The 18,722-nt window shown below is 45.7% G+C and overlaps 1 protein-coding gene across 5 annotated transcripts in view; it reads right to left on the bottom strand.

The window, feature by feature from the left end:
* The window catches only part of Rnf144a (ring finger protein 144A), a 114,191-nt gene that overhangs the window by 26,501 nt on the left and 68,968 nt on the right, over positions 1-18,722 (bottom strand). For 3 of the 5 annotated variants that reach the window (XM_031357235.1, XM_031357233.1, XM_031357234.1), the window contains one exon: positions 11,173-11,318. In XM_031357235.1, the coding sequence (XP_031213095.1) occupies positions 11,173-11,307 (135 nt within the window). In that variant the 5' untranslated portion in view covers positions 11,308-11,318. Of the gene's footprint in view, positions 1-11,172; positions 11,319-16,849; positions 17,403-18,610; positions 18,721-18,722 lie in introns of those variants that run through there. The other 2 variants (XM_031357231.1, XM_031357232.1) reach the window with 2 other exon arrangements.

An 18,722-nucleotide genomic window follows, 5' to 3' on the forward strand; every position in this document is an offset into this window, starting at 1 on the left:
AGAGTGCATGTCTTCAGCAAAACGTTTTTTTTTTTTTCTTTTGCCAGATGTGACAGGGCAAGGGAAGAGAAGGAAGGAAAACATGGTAAGACAAAGGAAAATGGAGGGAGGAAGTAAGGAAGTAGGAGAGGAGGGCCAAGGCCAACTCCCCAAAGAGCCATTCTCAAAGCTGATTTCCAGAGACTTGACTTCACATACAAAGTATTGCCTTAAGCTCTAAGCCAGCACTTCTCAACTTGTGGATCATGACTCCTTTGGGGGCTGAATACTAGATCTCCTGCATATTGGATATTTACATTATGATTCATAATGGGAGAAAAATTACACTTATGGAATAGCAATGGAAATAATTTCATGGTTGGGGTCACCACAACATGAGGAATTGTATTAAAGGGGTCGCAGCATAAGGTGGGTTGAGAACCACTGCTCTAAGCAGTGGTCCCTGTCCACACGCCTCGGCTCTCTGCATCTTTCAGGGCTCTGAGGAGTGACGCTGGCTCTGAACATCACCCACTTCCATCTCTCTGTGGATGAGAGAGGCTTTGGAGTTCTGTTTGAGGCACAAGATGGTGAAGCTGTCAGAAACAAACTCATTGTCATCCACGGGAGGCCTAGCCAAGACAAGAGAGGGCAGATAACCAGAAAAAGAGAATAGGGCTATCACCAAGTCCTGTTAGGGTTACAGTGCCACCCCTACCCCAACCCAGACAGCATTGCTGACCTGCTATGAGGTAGCACTTGGCTTGTTGGTAAAGGGCTATTCTGTGTGTGGCTGGCATGGAAGTGGCCTGCCTTGTCTATGGTGACAACATGAAAAGGGAGCATGGCCCCTGCAGTCTTAGAGTCTAATAGACTCAGTTAGTCTTGGTTCCTGTACTATAGTCATGGAGCCACATCCTCGATGTGTTTGGCCCCTAGTGCTCTAGATGATAAAATCAAAATGCCTGCCTTGCTGGGCTTTTTAAAGACAGAATAAGATAAAGAATATCCTAACTCCTGGTACAAATCCTGTTATAGCAACTAAGTACGCAGAGGCTCTTGTCTCATTTGTCCGCCTGTGTGATATGCCTTTTACAGTCACAGGCATAAAAAAGCTCAGACTCTTAGCAATGAGAGCATTGCTTTACCATCTATAATTAAATCTGTCTAATTGGGTCTCTGGGGGATCCTGGAATGTCTTAAACCAACAGACCTCAGAAAATTTGGACCACACTGGCCAGAGTCCAATATAATGACACAGCCTCATTCTCTCTAAAAGGGAAACACAACAATTAATCCAGGTGTGAGATGTATACCCTGGGGAAGTCTCATAATCACACTGTTCAAAGGCTTGCTTATAGCAACCAGCAGTGAGTCACGTCTGGGGGACCGCTCCCTAAAAGCAAGCTCAGCAGGCTGATGGATTGCATCTCTGAGCAGCATACCATGGGCTTATGTCATGAGAATATTGATTTGTTTACTACAGAGTGACCGCTCCTGCATCCATCAAAACCAGCCACGGCCCTCTTCCAGATGTAAAGTGGGTCATGACTCACAAGCCTTGTTTTCCAATCTAATAGCAAAAAGATGTCTTGAAATGAACACACACACACACACAAATCAAACAGTCGGAGAAACTGTTGTAACAATAAATAAACATCCCCCAAACAGGAACAGATGAAATTTCTGATATATCTATCATCTTTCTTTAATCAAAGGCCTTCCAAGTACCAGACTTTTGTTAGTCATTTTGCCTCTGTAGCTCAACAAACAGTCCTGGGAACCAGAACCCCATGGGAGATGTTATCACCATTTACCACAGTGAAACTAAGGGCTCACCCTCTAAAGCCATTTTCTACAAATCCAATCACTAAGCCCCCAGAGCATGTACAGCTAACTCCAAGGTTCGCTCCAATGTTTTTGTCTGACCCTTCTCTTTTTTCCTCAATTAGGAGCTCCTCAAACTGGTCCAATGACTCGGGCCTATAATCCCAGAAATTTGTGGATGAGACAAAAAAGATAATGAGTTCAAGGTCACTCTGGCTACACAGTGAGTTCCTGTTACTAGACAGCTGGTCATCCTGAACTAGAGAACAAAACCCTAGCTCTGGAAGCCAACATACACACACAGTTAGGCACACCTACACTGTACACACTCAGACACATACACTACACAAAACACTCAGACATACACACACAAACACACACACACACTCAGGCACACATACACTGTATACATACACACACACTGCACATAAACACTCAGACACACCACATATACACAAACTCAGGCACACATACATTGTACACACACACACTGCACATAAACACTCAGACACACACACACACACACACACACAAACACACACAGAGCCTCTCATAGCATAAGCAATTTTGAAGCATCTCTGTTACCTAATTTTTTTTTCTCACAAAACAAAGACTGCATGTACTAAACTGACAACATCCAAGACAACATAGAGGCATGTCATAGCTTTTACTGTCAACTGGACACAAACTTAGAGTGCTTGGTAAGAGCTAACGTCAACTGAAACATTGCCTCAATCAGACTGTCCCATGGCCATGCCTATGAGGAATTTTCTTAATTGCTAAGTGATAGCGGAAGGCCCAGCCCCACTGTGGGTGATGACATTCCTAGACAGGTAGTCCTAAGCTGTGTAAGAAAGGTAGCACGAGCCAGGGACAAGCCAGTAAGCAGCATCCCTCCAAAGTGCCTGCTTCAAATTCTTGCCCTATCAGAGTTCCCTCAAAGATGGAGTATCACCTGAAAGATGAAATACATCCTTTCCTCTGTGCGTCATGATTAATCACAGAAACAGAAAACAAACCAAGACATTGGGGATCAGTGTCACCTGGGGCCAGGGAAGGCTTGGGAGAGGAAATAACGGCCCTAAGGACAAAGGAACTTCAGGAAAGAAGAAGGGACTATGGAAAGCAGTGCAGAGCCAGAGAGGAGCCACAAAATGTTCCAGGCACTACACTTTCCATTCTGGCTTCCAAGTCTTTCAAAGAGCTGAAGAGACAGATGTGCTGACTGGCCAGGACACTCCCATTCCACTGGGAGCTTCCTGCCAAGGAACAGTGGGCTGCAGAAGCTGGCCTGAACCTTCAGTGAGTCAACTGTGAATGCTTTGTCTACAAAGGCCTGCTTGGCTGCTGATCACCATAATGACAATATACAGACACTGTGGCTCAAATGTACCCAGGTGGTTTAGGCTAATCACAAACCCCTAGTTTATAAAGACCACTCAGGGACAGATGGAGACAAGAGAAGTAGGCTCTGAGAATAGCTTTTAGGAAGCAAGGACCCTGGAGTCACAGCTGAGTCTGGACCTATGAACCAGTCTTATCACAATGGCTACAACCTTCACCTGAGAGCCTTGTGCCCAGGGTGTGAAGTAAACTTGGCAGACGTGGGAAATGCCACTCTCCAGAGACATGCTGCTCCAGGTTGACAGTTCAAGTCAGGATTCTCTCAGCCTTCCCAGAGCTGGCAGTAATGGACCTCTCTATTTTCCCCTCCAACAGTGGGCAGGTTCTCTGAAGGTCAGAAGAGTTTAGCATTCTCTCTATTACTCATGATAGAGTGCCAGTCAGCAGGGAACCAGTGCTGTTCAGTTGAGCCAGAACTCAACTGACATGCCATGTCTCAGCAGAAGACCTGGTAATCTGAGACAGCATCACGCTGGCTCACACACGCCCACGGGTAACTGAGCTTCAGAGCCTGAGACTAGCACTCTATACAGCATAGCCCTCTGAAGGCAGTTTCATGAGAACCTTGGGCAGCCCTGAAAGCCTAATACAAACTGCTCCACACTTGTTCTAGAAAAGAGCACACTCTCCCCAAAATCACAGCCCTGAGGTCACTCACAGCATCCAAAGTAGAAAATTCCCTGAAAACGAATGGAATAAAAATAAAACCTAGACTTTACATGTTTAAAAAGAAGATGGGGACCACTCCTGTTTATTCGTCTGTACGAAACAGGGACTCTGTGTTTCCAGAGTAAATGTGGCTGGGCTCTCTGGTGCCCAGTCCTGCCGCTGCCAAGTGCGTACCACACCAGTTGTGCATATCACTAACCTGCTGCCCCACTCCAAGGCTCTGAGAAGAGTTCCTTCATGCACAAGGGTACTTAAGCATGTCTACTGCCAGAGTCTGGTTATTATGTGCATATTCCAGTTATTACTTGATCTGTGTTGATAACCTCCCTGTTGAAAGACCCCTGGGATAGCCTCCCAGCAAGGAGGCAATTGATAAATAGTGACCTTTACCTCCTCCAATTCCTTACTTCCAACTTGACTTTCTAAAAATGTTTTAATTATTAAATATTAAAAATATTAAATAAAAAAACTCTACCTCCAAATCCTAGTAGTCCACCTGTCCACAACAGAATGGTCATCATGGTCATGACATGAGCCACCTGGTATCTGAGGAGTACAGTGCCCAGTGTCTCCAGCCAGTGTCATGATTCACTCTCACACCAGGTAATGTGAGAGGTAGTAACTTCCACATGGCCTTCCAGGCTCTACAGAGGATCCATGACTTCTCTGATGCCTAGTGAAGGATGGGGCCTATAATTGCAGGTAACCAGAGAAGAGCAATCTATGACACCCTTCCAGGCTGCACACAGAGACTCGAGAGGATGGGGGCTCACCGAAATGACCTTTAGAGTCCTCAAAGAGCCTGCCACTATGAGCATCCGATGAAGACCCAGACTGGAGTTTGGTTGATACAGGTGCCGGCCTCTTTCCTGTCTAGGATTCAAGGTCAACTCAACACAGCTAATTTCTTCACAGGGAAATATGTTGCAAGTTGAAGAAGGGGCTGAGGTCAGAGGAGGCTTCTGTGCCTGTGGGACTGTAATAAAGCCTGGGGAGGGAGGGTACAGGCTGAAGTGTGTGGTGAGTCTGGGAGTCTGAGCATATCACTTGAATCACGTGCGGTTTCTCAGACTGGTAACACTTGAGGCCTAAAGCCCAACAGGGATACCCTGGGAGACATGAATTTTCTAGACCATCAGAGATCAAGCCATCAAATAGCAAAACCAGGAGTTTTATATTCATTACATCATAGTGACAATGGTCTGGCAGCCTGGAGAGCACAGCAGATGGGGAGTCCTCTCAACCCATGTTCAGGGTGGACCTATTTGCAATACGTCATAGACAGGCCTCAAGGAAGAACACAATGGCCAGTCTGGGGATGAACTAGTCAAAGCAGGGAGAGGGAAGGTATCTTCCTTCAATCCTGGCCTGCTCAGATCAGAAGGTACCTAGGCTTGTGGACAGTCAAAAGGACATGTAAGTTTGGCCCATAGTGAGTGAGAGCATCCCTACAGAGCAGCCCCCAGTTCCTAGCTATATTTCTTTTTGGAAACGTGACATAGGGATAACAAGTTTTTAAAGACCATCACGAGATATGGATAGAGATTGTTCTCCTTCCTGGGACATGCCAACTCTGCCTGCTTAACTGGGCAATCATCTATCACAGAGGATGTCATTGGACAGGCTGGTAACAAGCATGGGAAGAGGGTCTGAGAAGCTCCAGGGCAGAGGAGATCTGTGGAGAAGTCAGTGAATGACGTCTAGGTCCCAGAGGCACACATGAGGACTAGGAGGACTAAGTAAAGCCTAGACAGCCAGGTACAGGCAAGCAAGGGCTAGAAGGTTTACCCAAGAGGAGCCGAGCTCTCCACAGGGGCTGTGATAAACACCAGACATGAGAACTGAAAGGACTGCCCCTCCTTGTCTTCTGATATGTAAAAAGAGGGCACAAAGATGTCTGGTGACATGGGTCCTGGTGACAAGCAGCTGTCTCTATACAGTGATAATTCAGTAGCATAGGCTGTGACATTCTGCTGTCAGGACATGAACTGTCATTTCTTGTTGCACAAAGAACCTCATCTTCAAGCTTGTGGCATTTGTCATAATATATATTAGGGTGCACACATGCCAGCTTGGAAGACTGTGCCCAAAGCACTCAAAGGCTGTGAGAGAGTAGCTGGGAGCATTAAGGATACTCAGTAAACTGCCCTACTTATGGGCTATGCTCTGCAGCACAGAGGTTGTCAGGACAAAGCACGGGCTTCAGGAGCACACAGCACACCATGGTGCTGGGACAGCATTAATAGAAGTGTGTGTGTGTGTGTGTGTGTGTGTGTGTGTGTGTGTGTGTGTAATGGGGTGGTGTTGTGCGTGCGTGTGTGAACTCACTTTTGCTATTTCAGTTCATCAACATTCCATGTAAAAGTAAGGTTGACAGATGGCACAGACTTAGAAACAGAGGCATCCCCAGTAGCACCCTGACCATTATAACAACAGCCCATTATAATATTCCCATCCATTGGTCCTCTATACCAGATAAAGAAATATGTCCATACTACAGGCTTTTAGAAGCAGAACACAAAAGGAAACATTAAACCTTTAGCACACCCTGTCTTAGGGTTCTATCACTATGATAAAACACTGTGACCCAAAGCAGCTTTGTGGAGGAAAGGGCTTATTTCAGCTTATAACACTCAGATCATACTCCATCACTAGGGGAAGCCAGAGCAGGAACTCAAGGAAGAAACCTGGAGGCAGGAGCTAGAGCAGAGGCTAGGGAGAAGTACTGCTTACTGGCTTGCTCCTCATGGATTGCTCAGCCTAGATTCTTACACCATCCAGGACCAAGGACCAGGGGATCACACACTATCCTTCATAGACTGGGACCTCTCACATCAAACATTAGCCAAGACGAAGCCCCATAGACCTGCTTACAGGCTAATCTGATAGAGGCATTTTCTCAGATAAGATTTCCTCTTCCCAGGTATGTCTGGGTTTATGTCAAAACCTATGTTTATGTGAAAACCTAGGTTTATGTTATGGCAAAAACCAACCAGCCCACACTAAAACTATCAATGCATGGTATCCCCAACCCCTTGTATCAAGTATCAATGAGGTAGTTTTACAAGGACCCTAAAGTCTGAGGTAGATTTGGAAACACTCCACCCATGGCATGTAGGTTGTGTTAGAGAAGAGAGAAGTCCATTCAGGTCAGGAAGCTTTTTTGAGCACAGAACACAAAAGCCTGCTCTGCAGCCTCTTAACATTTAACTCTTAACTCACTCCCTTCACCTGAAGTCTTTCTCTGCACCTAGCCTTTCTCCACCTGGTGGACCAATATAAGGATGCTCACCTGTTCTGCTCATTGATTCCCTCATCTGTGTTCCCCTCTGATCCTAGAAAAAGGGGCTCAGTCTCTGAATGGGAGGATGTAGGGTGAGGGGAACCAGCTGACTCTTGGACCCTAACTCCATTTGGCAGAACAATATGATTCTGGCTGTTCGCACTCATAGATTGCCCTATGACGTGCACCTGTACAAAGGTACCTAATTTCAAGAACATTTTGGAAGCTTTTTCTCTGACCAGGGCCAGCTAATTCCACCTGGTAAGACAGATTTTGTTTCTTCAAACCCTGCCAAGCCTACAAGCAGTTAGATACACAACCCTGCAGTACCTGCAGACTGCTCACTGCAGTGGAAGCTGGATCAATAAACAGAACTAGAGTATCTGGCAAAGGCAAAAAAATAAGTTTAAACACCAGATGATGGAGGAGTCGAGAAGCTTCAAATATGGATAAGAAGGAAACCAAGGCGGTGGGAGGGGCCTAGTAATGGAGGTGCTTTGTGGCTGCAGAGAGAGAGGAGGCACGTGCCAAGGCTGTGCTTTGAAGCCTTTAGGACGGAGGGTATTTAATCTCCACATTCACAGGAATGCTCTGACTCTCCCTGTTTGCAGAACCATTCCCTACCTGCTTGGTCTTGATGTTTGGAGACTCTGAGCTCAGAGATCTGAGACAGGTTCCAGGCCCCTGGCTGAACCAATCAACAGACCTATCTTAGCTAACCCTGGAGTCAGGTCCTACAGCTGGGTCTTTCTTGGAAAAAATTGTACTTTTGATCCAAAGTTACTAGTGAGACCCCTCCTCCTCTTCTAGAGATACTGTGATGAAGAAATGACCAGAGCCCCCAGTTCTGGTATAAGCCATAGATAGGAGCAGTTGGCATGCACCACAGAGACTCTGGTGAGAATGGGAAGGTGCCAGCAAAAGAGGCAACGCTGGTAAGTCTTGGTGATCAGAGACAGCCCTGGTTCCTAGAAGGAGAGACCACAGAAGATAAGGAGTCAAACTTATCACTCCACATCTGGACACTCTTGAAGTGATTCAGAGCCCTCACACAACAGTGGGCCACGTATCTGTCTGAGGCACACAATCAAGAACCTTGTGGGCCAGCATCTTCCATCTCTGGATCAAATGTTACTATTTCCCATACAGCTGAAGCACATTTTCTTCCAGTATGACACAGTTGTATTGCTTTCCTGTCTGTCTGATCATGAGCCCTAGCAGCAATATGGCTTGCCCATGCTGGTATAACCCCAATGACCCCAGCAGAGGAGGCGATAGGCTTGGCACGCTGGCACGGCTTAGCCTTCTTTGCCAACCTATGGGTGCCCCTATTGCTTCAACCCCAGAGCTGCAGACAAGAGATGCCTATCTTCAACATGCTCAATTTTAGAAAATAAACACGGGGAGAAAGTCACACCTTCCACAAAATTACATTGCTTCTTGGTACTTCTGGCCTGGCTTCTTTTAGAAAGCAGTGGCCTCCTCTTACATTCCTTGGAGCCCTTGGCACAAGTTAGGGTTGTTTATTTACTTTACAGGAATTCTCTAGACATGGAAACAAAAACAACAATGGAATGAAAGGTTTGGCACCAAGGCAGGAAACCGAGTAGTTCAGGAGGAAAGAGCATGCTGTGGCTCTGACAGTTCCAGGTGATTGGAGAGAAGCAGGTGTATCCAATGGCACTCAATGTGGGTGGGTGTTAGGGGAATGGAGGGAGCTGTAGAAATGTCCCTTCCAGGAATAGGGAAGCACTCTGCAGAGAGCTAATTTTTTTTAGCACAACTTGACAAGCTCTAGTCCTAGCTCATGCGCTGGCTGAGATCTGAGCCCTGCACAGTGCATTAATCAGATGGAGAGAGTCAGTCCATCTTCTTCTAGTCTCCAGCCTCCCCTGTCCTCCCCTTCTTCCTGAAGACATCAAAAGCAATTTCCTCCCTAGCAGGTTGATGTTAGTTTTTCCTGGGGCTCTAATGAGGAGCCCTGGCTTTGAATGTGAGCTCCGGGAGTAAGATCAAATCACTTTGATTCATGTCCTGAGCCTTTATTGATTAGCTATTATGAGTCCTGCACTAAGCTATACATTGAGGGGATACATAATGAACCAGAGGAGAGTCAGCCTAGGACCAGCTGGGAACGAGGTGCTGTGGCCTTAAGGCTCAGGCTCCAAGATCTGAAGGTCTAAATGAAACAAAGTAGGTACAGACCCTGGGCAGGAGAGTGAAGACACTCAGGGCAGGGAGGTAGGAAAGACTTCCAGCCAGGTTCTCATCTCAACCCCACAGGCAGCTGCCCACACTGCAGTCAGAATGGCTTTCAAATTCAGAAGTGATGTTTTGTTTTTGTTTTTTCCAAAGAATAGTCTTAAGAGAATTCTCTTCCCATTTCTGTACCTTTAAAAGTAATGGTAGTATTTTATTTTGCCATTCAGCCTTATCGATATATAACTGACACACACAAACAGCATGTTTAAAGTGCCTGAGGTGATGCTTCCATGCATGTGTGTATCTGTGTGTATGCAGTGTGTGCATTCATATGTGTGAATATGGGTGTGTGCAGAGGACAACCTCAGATGTAGATCCACACCTTCCACTGGGCTTCAGATAGGGTGCCTTCACTGCTTCCCTCAGTGTAAGCCAGACTTGGTGACCCATGAGTTTCTAGGGACCCTTCTGTCTCCACCTCCCACCTCCCAGAAGGAACACTTAGATGGCATAGGTTCGTGTTATGCGTTTGGTATTGTGAACGCAGGCATTTACATTTGCAAGGCAAGGACCTGTCTATACTGAGCCAGCTCCCCAGAACTGATGGCAAATATTCCGAAGTAATCAATTAAGCCTATATCGTGTTCTTTTGACTTTGGGTTTATTGCTCTAGCTGCTCCTATTGGCTTTGTTTCCATTCTGGAGAGAATACGTAAGCTGAGGCAGTGTACCTACACCCTCAGTACAGCATGCTAACCCATCCGTCCTATTATACATCACAGTCACGGCACACAATTGCAGCCACACCCTCAGATCAACACCGCCTTGCCTTGCCCTACCTGCTCCATCTATGTTTCCTTCTGTGCCTGGGGTGGGGGGAGCGATCAGGAAAACTGAGTAAATACTATTTTTTTCAGTTTTTAAAGCTCTCTTTTTCTGCTACTTCTTGTTGCTGTCTTCTTTTATGATGGATGAAAAATTCTAAGTTTCAGACTAGAGAGATGGCTCAGCAGTTAAGAACACTTGCTGTTCTTCCAGAATAACCAAGTTTGATTCCCAGAACCTACATCGCTGGCTTAAACTGCCCAAACTCCAGCTCCAGAGGAGCTAATGCCTTCTGACCTACATTGGTGCATGTGCATGCACACACACACACACACACACACACACACACACACACACACACTCGCAAAGAGAAAGAAAGAGAACAGATACACATACATATACATGCACAGAAACAAAACACAAAACAAAAAAGGAATCCATGTCTGAATTAGACCCAAACCCAAGCTTCTTGAGTTAGGAATCTCTACATTCATATTGAGAACAGATCACTTGGCCTCAAGAAATTCAGGCTGCAGTGTAAGAAAACTGAGCCTCAAGCTGTGGACATAGTCATTCGGCATCCAGCAGGGAGAAATAACACTAATGGCATGCATTCTAGCTACTCACGGTCCTCAGGTGAGCCCTGCCATAGCGTCAAGTGTAGACTCATCATTAACCTGAAAATGAGGTATGGGAAAGCCTCCTGTCTGATAAGAAGAATGTGTGCTGTGTTGCTGGGCATTTTCATTGTCCCAGCAGATACTACAATCCTGCTTAAGTGATAGCTTGTGTCTTACAAGCAACTGTCATGACAAACTTCTACTCCAGCCACCTGCCTAACGTACAGAAGCATTCTTCCCATATGTGTGGGAGTCTGAATAGACACTTAGGCTCCCACCACATTTAGTCCCAAGGGTGGCTTGGTGTGTCTGGAAGTGAGAGCAACAAGCCCCTTGAGCATACACTTGAGCCAAGAGACCAACCAGGGTACAGAAGATGCACTGGCACTGGGCGATGGTTGTCATCTGCTCCGCTGGGTACTCCCCGAGGCACAGCTTGCAGGACACCAGGGGGTCGAGGGCCAGGTCCCAGGTGGGCCGGTACCTTGCTGTGGTCATCGCAGAACAGTCTGAAATGAGAGACATATACACTCAGATCTCCCTCCTGTGGCTTCCATAGAAACACAGTGAAAATTCCATCTCCCAGCAATAGTGAGATGGGGTTGGGGTGGGGACAGCAAGTGACTGTGGATGGAGACAAGGTCCTCTGAGGAGGTTTATCCAAGGGTTTTTGCCTCAGGTCTGAGGGTAGCGATTTTACATTCTGGAGTTAATCTTCAAAATTGAAACAGAGCACATACACCCATCCTTCAACCCTCCGAGATGCATTTGATAGGAGTGTATTGGTAAAGTTTGGCAAGCACAGAAGGTTGGCTAAGATTCTCAATTCTTGCATTTGACTCTTTTCTGGTTTGAAGTGGAGAAACATCTGAGGGAAAGGACCTAATGAAGCCCATCTCTGAGGCTCCTCACAAGATACACAGCTTCCCCTGTGGACTACCAGTAATGCCTTCACCCTGTAGGCTTCTGAAGCAACCCCATCTTCTAGAATGCTTAGTTCTGGGTCTTTGACAGTCAAGTTCACTTAAGGAAATCAAATGTGTACAACAGTCCTTCAGTGATGCTCACTCCCAACCTCCAGGACTGTCTCTGCCACATCTCAAGAGGCCTATGACTGATTCCCCAGCTCATCTGTGTTTGCCTGCTGTACACTAGCCATGCCGTATTACCCATGCTGACTGTTTGACCATCCAAGGTGAGCAACACAACCAAGAAGACCACGGAGAGGGAAGAGGTAGACCTCCAAGCTCCCAGGTCACCTAAGGAGCCTCCCAGAGATCGCCTTTTGTTTGCAGAAACAAATCCTCACATCTGAAGATTTTCATTCTCACTTTGAGCCCCTGCCACTTGATTTTAAGCATCATGTATTTACCTGGTACCTGGGATACTTCAATGTGTGCTTTGTGATTCTAGTAGCCTGCTTTCCAAAGCCGTACTTGCCAAACTCTGGACTAAATCGCACTTGGTTAAAAAAAAATCCAGATTAAACTCTCTAGATGTCTGAACACACATTTCTCCCTCTCCTCATCTTAAGATGAACAGTGACACAGAGGTGTGGTACACGTTGTTCTTCATCTAAGTCTCATTCTGAATGAAGCAGACAAGAGTACCTGGATCCCCCAAGTGAGAGCAGACAGCAAAGGTGTGTGTTCCCTAACCTCTTCCTTATAGCACAGGGTTGTACTCATAATTACATAGACACATTCAAGAGGTAAATGAAGAGGAATCTCACACCACCATCAGCAACCACCAGCTCCAGCATCCAGAAAGGCTCAAAGATGTCTGAGGGAGCGGTTTCGGTAACACCCTCAAAGCCACAGCCAGAGGAGTATTTCTGGGGTTACCCCAAGTCCTGCCCATTTACAGAAGCCCATTCACAGGATCCTATCAGGAGGAAGAGAACACTTAGCATTTCTCATCAGAGACATGATACAGAGCAACCTCGCAGGCATGGAACCCTGTGTGTTTTGTGTTAGGACAGAACTAATGTTTCTAAACTATCGTCCATAAATAGTACCAGCTCCTTAGCCCCTGTGGGCTTCAGTCTGCCCATGTGTGCAAAGGGGTTGACAAGTTTAGGGAAGGATGGGATGAGGAGGGATCATACAGATGGTCTCTTCCTTCCCCTGTGATGTCTCATGCTAACAAGGCCTTACACTCTAAGTCTATGGTTCTCAACTTTCCTAATGGTGCAACCCTTTAATATAGTTACTTACGTTGTGATTACCAACCACAAAGGTATTTTGTTGCTACTTGACAACTGTAATTTTGCTACTGTTATGAATCATAATGTAAATATATGATGTACAGTACATATGATATGTGACCCCCCAAAGGGGTTATTATATAGGTTGAGAGCTGCTGATCTAAGAGAAGACTCCCACAATGCCATTATATTCAGGAGTTAGCATTAGATCCCTAGTCTCAATGTTTTCCACCTTTCCTCATGTTCTGTCAGCCAAGGCCCACTGGTGTCTGTGTGCAAGCATTCAGGAAGACAAACTGCTAGTTGAACTCCATGCCTGATGCCTTTGAGAGAGAAGGCCTCTGGGACTCAAAAGTAGCCAGCACAAACTGCACATATATAAGACAGATAAGACACAGTGACCAGTGGTGTGGGAACATGAAAAAAAAAAAAGTAGAGATTTAGACACATGAGAGACCTGGCCCCAGGAGCAGAGCTCAAGGAGACAAGGGTCTGGCCATAGTACTCTGGAATCATTCAGGAATAAGGGCTACTAACCTGCATTCAGGACAGGGAGTGGGTGGTGGTGAGGAAGGACCAGCAGCTTCCTAGGGCAGTTAATGGCTGCAATTAACTTACTCTGCACTAAGTATATTTTCTATTGTTATAAAGGACTCATTGATACAGATAACAGGACTTATAGATAAATGAGGTGGAGCCTTTAACATAATTTAAACATGTGCCCTAATGTGGTCAATGCTGACAGCACAAGAGGATCTCAGCCTTCTGGGATGCAAGGGGACACTAGCATTTTTCTCTCCTGTACAGTCACTGCACATGTGGAATTGCAGAGTAAGAAGGAAGATAATGCCAGCTTGGTAAGCAAGAGTCATAAACACGAGTCAGGTGAAAGAACTTGCTAGTGTGTGTTCATATAGGGCATATTCATGTAACTCCAAATTTATTATTATTTAAATGCCAATGAACCCTAACATGGTTTTTAAGGTCCTAAGATCAAGACCATGGTTTGCTGTTTGTCTGTTTGGTTTATAGTTCTATGCATCTTTTCCTGTTTAAATTTCTAATTTTTTTCAAGTGTATACGTTACACTCTATAAAGTGGCTATATTTTGGTTAAGAATGGTTACTAGTCCTAAAGGGTTCACAAGCCTTAAAAACACTCAGTCAAGCCAAGGGCTGATAAGGCTTCACACTCAAGATTGGAAGTGTCCCCAGGGGGGCAGCCTTTGCTAAGTGATTTCTTGATCCTGGAGGATAGAATATGGGTAACAGTTGTTGCTGACAATGTCACACAGAAACAGGGTCCATATTTTGCAGGGCACTGTGCCAGGGATAGGAGGAAGGGATCAAATGGGCCTTGTTTCAATAATCTGCCTCATAATTAGGCAATGTTGGAAGGCCAAGGTAACTTCCAACTGTTTCTCTCTGTAAAACCCATGTACAGTTACTGCACACGTTGAATTGCAGAGCCGGAAGACAGATGATGCCAGCTTGGTAAGCAAGAGTCATTAACACCTGTCAGGTGAGAGAACTTGCAAAATAACCCCATTAAGGCTGCAAGGAGAAGAAAAGACATCTGCAGAGCAGAAACAGGCCCAAAGTAACTTCCAGGACATTCAGTACAACAGCTGGGACTTTCACAAGATGCAAACACCGAAACCTTGTTTGGTGATGAACTGTTTAAGATGGCCGAAGATGGGACAGCAGCCTATAGTGGGTTACACAGTACAGACAAGTAGGGCTTTACTGAATCCACACAGTCCAGAGTCTTCAATCAAACACCCTCCATAGGCTCTGGCCTGTGCAAGAGCAATTTCCTGCTTCCTCCACAGCCTCTGTCTCAGGCCACTGCTCTGTCTTACTCACTCCCAAGACTTGTCTTCCCCCAGCTTCAGCACCCCACTCCCCTTCCTGTTTACAGTCTCCCTTGGAGCAGCTGGGAGGATCTGACCTGTATGGCTTCCTTTCTCCCCTTCCATGTTTTCCGTTTGACCCTCTAGACAATGAGTCTTTCCATTGCACTGGGCAAGGGACAGGTCAGCCTCTGCCCTTACCTCTGTCCCTGATCTGTACCTGCCCCGTCACCACAAGCACCTTCAAAAACAGCACAGATTCCCATTGCATGTGACATTTCTGTATTCTGTTTCTTAGGAAGTACATAGTCTTTGAACGATGCACAGACCCATGCTTCCAATAGTGACAACAACAACAGGACATGTAAGAAAATGTTTATATTGTGTGAGACTCCACCACGGCCTTTACACACACACACACACACACACACACACACACACACGGCCTGAATATGATTCTGCAAGCACTGCACAGCTGCAGACTTACAATAGGATTTTGCTAAGAGAATCACAATGCACCATTAAAAAAAAAGGTCTTTGTTTTCCTAATGTGAATGTCAAGTCCTGGGAAACAACAAACTATTTTAAGGGTGTCTGGTCAACTACAATCATGATTCAAATAATTCAAAATGTTTGTGGGGCAAGATATTTATTAAGCCCAACTGAAGATACACAGAGTGCTGTGTACTGGTAGAAGAGGACTGGATTCAAGGACAAGAAAGAGCTGAAGGAGAGAAAATGTCTAACCACTGAAGACATTTAGCATGTTAATAGGAGGCTGGCAGGCTTATCTGCAGGAATCATCTCATCTCCACACCCTTCCACCCAAATATCTTCAAAGCAAAGCTAGGGAAGGGTAGGAAAAGGACATCAGTATCTTCCCTTAACTCATGACTTTCTCTAACAAGTCCCCGCTCTCCAGAGTTCTACCCATGTTTTTTCCCAATCAAAAACTCCCTTGCTTGATTCTGTATTCTGTTTCTTAGGAAGTACATAGTCTTTGAACGATGCACAAAATCATGCTACCAATAGTGACAACAACAGGACATATAAGAAAAATGTTTATATTGTATGAAGCTCCATCAGGGCCTTTACACACACACACACACACACACACACACACACACACACACACACACACACACACAATGGCCTCCATCCTTCTCTAAACTCTAGCTGCCTATGCTCAGCTTCTGCGCCTGATGATCTATGGAATCCCTGTGAAATCTCAAAGTCGTTGGCTATCTCCTCTTTTCTTTCTTTGCTGTGTGGCCCATGGTATTCTCTGGAACTAGCAGCAGCAGCAGCAGCAGCAGACACGATCCTGGAGAACCTGTTAGATCAATTTGAAAGGATCTACAATCCCTAATAGACACACTCTAGGCAGCCTGTGAGTGATTATCTTAATTAGGTTACTAGGGTAGGAAGATCCCAACTGTGGGCAGCACTACCCCTTGAACTCCAGATCGGGACTGAATATAAAGGAGAGAGTATCAGCATCCATCCTGTTTCCTGACTGTGATACAATGTGACCAGCCACTCAGGTTCCCTTGCCATGCCTTCATCACCATCAAAGGTTGCATCCTCAAACTGTGAGCCAATAGACATTCTTTCTTCCTTAACTGGCTTTTGTCAGGAATATTGTTAAAACAAGACAGGGAACTAATAAAAACTTTTAGTTTGCAATTTCCAACCCAGACCTATTAAACCAGAAACTCAAGAATGCAGCCACAGAAAGGCAGCTATGTCATCAGGAGCTTTTCAGGAGATAGGGATTCATCACAGTGCCTGCACACCACTAGCTAGCATCATTTCATGCTGAGTCCCACTTATATCTACATGACTCAAGGTCCACATAGGTTCAAGGTTCCAAGCACTGAACTGAATTATGCAGAGTAATTTTCAACCATTCTTTACTATAACTTTCTTGTTCCAAATGTGGAATTTGAAGTCTATGATACCTGTCAGGTTTTTCTTCTTACCTTCAAGTGAGATTACACAATGGTCAGTGTTTTGATCCATCCTTCTACTCAGGGCTCTCCGTAGGCAGGTAGTCCATAATTATAATAATCAAAGATAGAAGAGACAATGGGAGCTGCGGAGATGGCTCAGTGGGCAAGAGCACATGCTCCACAAGCATGAGGACCTGACCTGAGAATGAAGTCCCCAACACCTATGTAAAAGGCTGTGTCCACCTGTAACCCAGGCATTGGTGGTAGGGGACACTGGGGCTTATAGCCAGCCTCTGTTAGAAAAGCAGGAACTAAAACAGCTGCATCAGTTCTAACACATGAAAGAAGCCAAGTTTGCAGAGCCTTTCTTTCCAGTGGCATCATCTAAGGAACAGGGCAGGCATGACATGAAGCTATGACCTACTAAAGGCCGGGGAGGGTACAAAAGACAATATATTGCCACCAGGCTGGATGTACTTTTCTAAGCTCACCAGGAAAACCCATTCTTAGGGGTGTTTTTTTCTTTCTTTTAGTTTTGTTTGGTTTCTCTAGACAGTTTCTCTGTGTAGTCCTGGTTGTCCTGGAATTAGCTCTATAGACCAGGCTGATCTAGAACTCAAAGATCCACCCCTCTGCATCCCAAGAGTTGGGATTAAAGGTGTGCGCCACCACCACCTGGTGTGTTTTTTTTCTCCTTAATAAGCTGTTTCTTTTCCATGCTTAACATAAATAATACGACTTTCTCTTGGTCTCTTCCCAGAATCTTCTCTTAAAGTCTAATAACATTGTCCTTTGCATCCTCTTGAGTCCGTTACTAATTTACCTTATTAATGAGACTAGGAACCCCAAAAGGGAACCTCAGCTTCCCTGGTAACCACCCTGGTCATAAAAGGAGGAACGCTGGCTTCAGTGAGAGACCCCAACTCAAGGGAAAGGGGCAGGGAATGACAGATCAGGACATCCCATGGTCCCCTATGGCCTCTGCATGTGAGCACATGAGCATGTGGCTACTCAAGACACTGCTAATCCTTCTCAGCCATCACTTGATTCTCTGCAGTGACTTCAAGGACCCCTGTAGGTAGGAGGCTTAAGATAAGGGAGACAAAGACACCAGAAATCCTGGGATAGTAGAGTAGCATGGAGGTTTAAGTAGGAACTCCTGCTCAGCATACTATAGAAGCCGATGGGAAGCATTGCTAGGTAGCATGCTGGTACACACCCTGGTTAGTATGTGTGCACGTACATCCTTCCTTGTGCATCAGCTGAGAGGACACAGAAGGCATGGACTCTGCATAGAATGCATGCCATGCCCAGATCCTTAGTCCAGTGAAGTGCTCCAATTTAAGGAACCAGCACTCGCAGGACAAACGGCTGATTCTAGCAGGGTTAAAGAGGGTTCTTGAGAAGTGTGGAAAACCCCACAGTGCCATAAAGCAAGGACATGCTCAAAGCAATCCACTCTCATTGGCAATGTGCAAAGATACCCAAAAGTTAAGAGACTGGGCCAAGATCTGAGTGTTCTGAGCAGGGTATGAACTGTGACCCCCAAATACAAAAGTAATGCCCTTGAAACCACCAGAAAAAAAAACAATCAAACAAACAAACTAACATAAAAGACTAAGGAGATAAATAACTGACTGGAGCCTGACACAAATTTCAAGCTAGGCACACCAGCAACACCAGTGTTCTGGAAGCAAAGTCAGGAGGACAGTGACTTCCAGACCAGGCAAGGATACACAGGAAGACCCTGTCTCAAAAAAAAAAATAGAGAAAGAGAGAAAAGACACGTATCTTGTGTGAGAAAGTTCTGCTGGCCTCTGTAGCCACTTCTCCCCGGGGAGATGAAGCCCAACTCAGACTCTAGGGTGGGCTGCACACAGGGACTGTATGTCCAGGGGCACAG

This window comes from Mastomys coucha, unplaced genomic scaffold, assembly GCF_008632895.1.
Source record: "Mastomys coucha isolate ucsf_1 unplaced genomic scaffold, UCSF_Mcou_1 pScaffold6, whole genome shotgun sequence".
Lineage (NCBI taxonomy): Eukaryota > Metazoa > Chordata > Mammalia > Rodentia > Muridae > Mastomys > Mastomys coucha.